The sequence below is a fragment of the Nematolebias whitei genome, chromosome 13, assembly GCF_014905685.2.
Source record: "Nematolebias whitei isolate Nwh7 chromosome 13, NemWhi1, whole genome shotgun sequence".
Classification (NCBI taxonomy): Eukaryota; Metazoa; Chordata; class Actinopteri; order Cyprinodontiformes; family Rivulidae; genus Nematolebias; species Nematolebias whitei.
In genome coordinates, this window is record NC_056510.1 from 39,070,185 (window position 1) to 39,076,204 (window position 6,020).

General features: G+C 42.8%; 1 protein-coding gene across 1 annotated transcript in view; it reads right to left on the reverse strand.

Annotated features, from left to right (window-relative positions):
• Positions 1-1,446: 1,446 nt before the first annotated feature.
• The window catches only part of LOC119419712 (mitogen-activated protein kinase kinase kinase kinase 4), a 241,308-nt gene continuing 236,734 nt past the window's right edge, over positions 1,447-6,020 (reverse strand). Inside the window, exons 31-32 of the mRNA XM_037687100.1 lie at positions 3,743-3,882; positions 1,447-3,231 (exon numbers count right to left, since the gene is read on the reverse strand). Coding sequence (XP_037543028.1) covers positions 3,148-3,231; positions 3,743-3,882 — 224 coding nt within the window. The 3' untranslated portion in view covers positions 1,447-3,147. The remainder of the gene's footprint in view (positions 3,232-3,742; positions 3,883-6,020) is intronic.

A 6,020-nucleotide genomic window follows, 5' to 3' on the forward strand; every position in this document is an offset into this window, starting at 1 on the left:
GTTTTAGAGCAATGAGTGTTGCTTTGACACAGAGAGAAGGTCATGGGCGTTATCCATTCTCACCCCCTGTATTTGCGTGGAACCACGAACACAGGTGAAGTGGTTGCATCAGAAACATACTGTACATTAGGATGCCCTTGACCAACGTACGTGACGAATGAACTTTGTAGAGATCGTGTAACTTCATGCTTCATGTGAATAAATTACTCCTTACAAAAGACAGAAACCACATTTACTACTTCTCTTTTTTATCAGACTGAGACACAGTCAATCTGAAATCAGACACGTGACTTCATCAGTCGGACTTTTCACCAGTCTGTATTTGTAGGGTGGATGTCTGATGAAGCAACATGGTTGGGATTGACTGTATCGTGTGAGCAGAGTGAAGTTCGGGTCTCGTTATGTGACTGCATTATGTAAAACGTAAAGAAGCAGTGGGTCTGAAGAGAATCTGTTGAAACAGAACAAACTGTTCGTGTTAAGTGTTTTGGTTGGCCAACACACGTTACCAAATATCATTTTAGGGAACCAACCGCAGCTTGAGCCAGTAACTGAGAATACACGCATTTAAAATTACTTTTAAAGTTTATTCAAAGAAAAAAAAAGAAAACAATTTCAGGAAAATACAAGACTTCCTGTCATACACAGAGAGACATAAGTTAGAGAAGCATGGCAGAAACAGAGGATGAACACGTCACCTCACATCCAAGCCTGCGGGGAACGTACTGCTAAATGTTTCCATGGTCGAGTAGCTTCACATGAATACCTGAATTGAACAACACGCGTGTTCGTTACTGTTTTGTAAGTAGTGCGGTGTAGGGGACGTGACGAAAAAACTAAACAAAAAACTAAACAATAAATATCCAATAAAAACCAGGCTCAAAAAGCAGAAACAGAGAATATGATGCACGGAACATAAATATTGTGATGCACATTAGTGTAACAAAACGTCGCCTCTGTAAACATTTTTCCACCTAAGGTGAGTATAATAATATTAAACCACCGCAGTCACATATTTACGTGTACAGATTTACGAAAAAAAAATTAAGTGTCTCAACTAGCTCTAAAACTTATGAATACACAATGCTTCAAGTTATAATTTCTATTTTTTATTTTAAAAGAAGTGGTTCTCATAACAATAGGGTTACACGCTTTAAATGCTGCCCTCTTGGCACCGTTCCCAACTTTGAGCCTGCGAGTGGCTGCGTTTGTTCCACAAGAAATCAATTTTATTGAGCCCAATAACAATATTGACCAAAACCACAATTTTTGTCACAAAGTCGTCTCATCAAGGCCTCGATGCAGTTTGAGACATGGTGGATACTATTGCACACACAGACCTCAGCTTCTTCATACATGAAGCAAGAGAAACCAAGTGAGGAAGCTTTTGAAGAGTTGAGCTCATGTTAGCATGGGGGGGGGGGGGGTGAACGTGTTCGTGTCCTGATGAAAAACATGCTTCGACATGAAGTCACTGATCAGATTCTCCTCTGCTCCCTGTTTTGGATGAACATGTACAATCTTTGAGAGTCTATGGAAACGTAGGAACATCCAGCTGAAGGAGATGAACGCTCCAAAAATGGAGCAGGGATAAAATGAAATACAAATAATGAACTTCTGTCTGAGAAAAAAAAGGTGTTTGCATTCAGGTTTATAAAAAAACAGCTGAGTGTGGGAAAGCTCTGCTCCGTGTTGCTGGTTTGAGGAACACGTCATCGCAGAAATACTGGGTACGACTTATGAATGAAACGTTTTCAGCTTTCACATAAACATAAAAGCAAGCGAGATTCTCAAAGTGCCTGAAGCACGACCGGCTTGCTTCCACACACGTTGCAGAAAAGGGAAAACTCTAGAGCTGACACAGACTCCACTGTTGCAGCTTTGAATCATCTCAGCTGGAAACTGAATGTGACGAGACACAAAGCAGAACATGAACTCAAACATTGTCTCGTGCCTTGGACCACGGAGCAGTTCATGTCTTCCTACATTCTGGACTCTTAGTGCAATAGTTACGTACAAACAGAAACCAAAGGTGAGCTGAAAGACGGAAAAATGGAAGAAAAGTCCGCCTCCTGTGCTGAAACAAACCTGCCGGCCGTGGGTGTACCACTCTGCCACCGCACCACTCTCCAACCACGCACACACCTAAACACACACTCACATGCTAAAGTCCTTCTCTACAATTCCAGCTCCATTATCACATTATTTCCAAATATCTAACTATTCACAGCAGCTCGAGTTTGAGAGCTGACCTGTCAGGATTGACAGCTGAGGGTGTGAGTGGTGGTGGGGGTGTTACTGTACACGGACACACTGCTTTTATTTCACTTCTAGGATCCAATCCACACGCACTCTTTAAAATACAACTGGCTCTTTCAGAATAAAAGCAGGCAAACTGTTGGTGGAAATGTTTAAAAATAAAAGCGTCACATGATCACACTTTTCTTCAAGGAATAATAACAATAAAAATAAAATACTAATTTTAAATCTTTCTTTCTTCGTAAAGCACCTGTCTCTGTTTCCCTTCGTGGATCCACCTCCTTGCTATGTCCTTCCAATCACCCAGTCTTGACATGAAGTCCTGCTCGCCCCGCTGGCACCAGGACTTATAATTCCCCTCCGCTGGCTCGGCTCTAACCTGCGTTAATACAACACTGACTCGTTCAGGAAACAAACAAACAGAGGGTGAGAAGCTGAGCTCTGTAAAAAGGCAGACCTGCAGAAAGGAGAAGAAATGAAACGAGCATGAAGACCTGGAGCTCAGTGAGCAGCTGGTGACAACAGAACGTGAAAGATACAAAACTGAGCCGACCAGCGCCAGAAAACCAAACGCCGTCTGCCGTCCTTTCTTGGATTCACATTTGTTTTCTTTTCTAGAATACACAAACCGTTTCATTTTCTACACAAGTCTTCAGGTGTTTCAGTGCTTGGACTGGTTTGGACTGGTTTGGTTGTTGCAGGTTTCAGCTCAGTGGCAACAAACTGGACCTGCTGCGTCAGAGGGCTGGGTGGCTGCTGTGTAGGTTCTCTGTTGCTGACGGTTGACAAAACATCACAGGTGGGTTCTGAGATCCAGTGTTAGTGAGGTGGGGGGTTACAATGAGAAGGACGAGTTGAAGGAGGAAGAGGAGGGTGGGGCGTGGACCTCTACCAGCTGAGCAGGTTGCTTCGACCCAAAGTCATAAAGTAAACCTGACTGGAGCCTCCGGCCCGAACAGAGGCGAAAAACACCTGAAGAAGAGACATGGACACGTCAAGCTTTACTTTCATTGAAAGTTATGCAACTAGAAGAATAACCAAATACAAGAAAATCTGAAATGTTTCTTAAAACTATATGTTAAACCGGAAAAAGCTTCTTAGTAATTTCTCATGTGAGCCATCAAAACGTTAAAATCCCCCAAAAGTCTGATATTGCTCTAATATTACACTGAACTCAGGACCAACAGATGCAGAGTCCAGAGAAGAGAAACTGAAGCGACTTCACCTCATTTCTACAGCTGAACACACAAAGCTTCAGTTTTACAGTTCAATCTGACATGTTTAGGGACAGTCAAAATATAAAACTCTTTTTGGTTTAAAAACCAAACTTGTTATTTTTAGGTTTAAATGTTTACCTTCTCTACATATACAGTTCATATTTATGTAAAAATTCAGCTTTAGAAAACTTAAAATCTGCAAACGAACAACTAAGAGCACAGTTCCATCTGAGAGGTACTGTTCAAATTCAGGATGGAAGTCTCACCTTGTCGTTTCTTTCACAAAGGAACTTGAGCCTCTGGGCTCTCTTGTGCATGAAGACTCCATCAAGATGGCCCGTCTCCACCGAGCGGATCTCTATGGCCTTCTCACCCCATCCCATAATCTGATTGGAGCGAATGTAGGCTGGAGAGAGACGTGCAAGTTAGAACATTGTTTCAAAATACAAGACAACGCCCGTGCAGTCATCTAGTCGTATATTATGAAGGTGGTACACACTCCTGAACAAAAACAGTTAAGCACCCAGACAGATGAGATGGACAGCAGAGGGACACTGCTGGTTTTCTGTCAGAGGGGGTGGCACCGCCTCAGGCATGGAAACAAGCAGTGATTTATGCAAAGCACTATAAGGCCATGTTTACATGGAACAACCTCTGAAAACTTTAGTGTTTTTTCAATGTTTATTGGGGGTAAGAAACAAAAAATGAGCGAGTTCATATGAAAACGCAATAGTTTCCATGTCAGTTGGGTTGCCAGATAAGAAATTATGAACTATGGTACTGTGGCTTTAAAATGATAGTATTTTGACCTAAACTACGGTACGAAACTCTTTTACCTGTGCTGTGCCTTGTGAGAGGTGACGTGAATAAAACAGCGTCTTGTCATATCACTGAAGACACGGTCCTTAGAGGCTAACAAGACGGCTGTTAGCCTGAGGACTGTATCTTTAGTGATATGATAAGACGCTGTTTTATTAATGTGGCGCTGCCTCCTCTCACTGTAAGACTTGAACGTCTGTGGACAGTAGTTCTTTTTCTGCCCGTCTGTGCAGCTAACTTCATGCAGCCTCCCCCTCCTCCCTCACAAGCAGCCCCTCACTGCTGCAGTTCACACACGCGGGATTCGCTGCCAAATATCACGCTGCACAGCAAATTCCTTTTTAAGCTCAGTAAGCCAAACTTAAAGACAAGATATGTCACAAATCATTTCAAAATGTAAAAAATAATTTTGCTGTGTATAATGAATGTATAGCATATACTTTTCTGCATCCACTCCATCCAGACTGGACTCTCTTCTTCACCCATTTACCACACTCCCCATCCAGGAAAATGGTGAGTGTGGTAAAGAGGTGAAGAAGAGAGTCCAGGCTGGATGGAGTGGATGCAGAAAAGTTTCAGGAGTGATTTGTGACAAAAGGGTGTCAGCAAAGGTCAAAGGAAAAGTTTACAAGACAGTGGTGAGACCAGCTACTGTATGTTGCATAGGCGTCGCAAGCATTATATTTGAAGGGGACAAGTCCCCCCCACATTCAAAAAAACGTTCATTTGGACCCCCCCACCTTTATTATGAAATATTAGTTCAGGCGGCGCAGTTTCTCTTTCTTCGTGAACAAATCCATTCCACTTGATTAATAGGAGAATACTCAAGCCACTAAAACCCCACTCCAGGGTTTCCTGGCTACCTCCAACTCTCCACTGTCTCCTCCTGCCTCGGTAGAAAACGCGCACAGGTGGAGGTACCTGTGTTACTCGCTCGTTGATGAGCAGTTGTTGACCGGGGGGGGGGGGGGGGGGGGTTGATCATCAACACATATTCATGTTAGGAGGATGCTTGAGGGGAGCGCTACGTAGCATGTTAGCTTAGCAGTAACTGTGACGCTGTAAGACGCTGTAGGTGTAAGAGACGCTGTTTGTTCAGGTGCATTAAAGTTGAAATGTCTTTAAAACCCCCACACCTTATTGTCCTCAAGCTTCATGAGAAACATCATTTAGATGAGTAGTGTTGAACACAAGTAAAAAAGTCTAGGGGTGATGTTTTTTATTTCTCTATAAACACAAATAGTGCCGACCTGACGCTCTGTTTTAAAGTGTATTAAAGTTAAAATGTGTTTAAAACCCACAGAAACTTGGTGAGAAATATGTTTTAAATGTGTGGAATTAAAGGAAATTGAGGTGAAATGTTGCTTTTGTTCACAAGTGAACACCTTGTTTTTTACACGCGCACACACACACCTACACACATCATTGTGTCCCCCCCACTTTATGGATGCTTCTGACGCCCTTGGTATGTTGTATGGTCTGGAGACAAGAGACATGGACAAAAAGACAGGAGACAGAACTGGAAGTGTCTGAAATGAAGATGTTGAGGTTCTCCTTAGGAGTGACAAGGCTGGATAAGATTAAGAATGAGATCATCAGAGGTACAGCACAGGTTGAACAACTGGGAGATAAAGTTAGAGAGGCCAGACTGAGATGGTTTGGACATGACCAGAGGAGAGACAGTGGTTTGGACATGACCAGAGGAGGGACAGTGGTTTGGACATG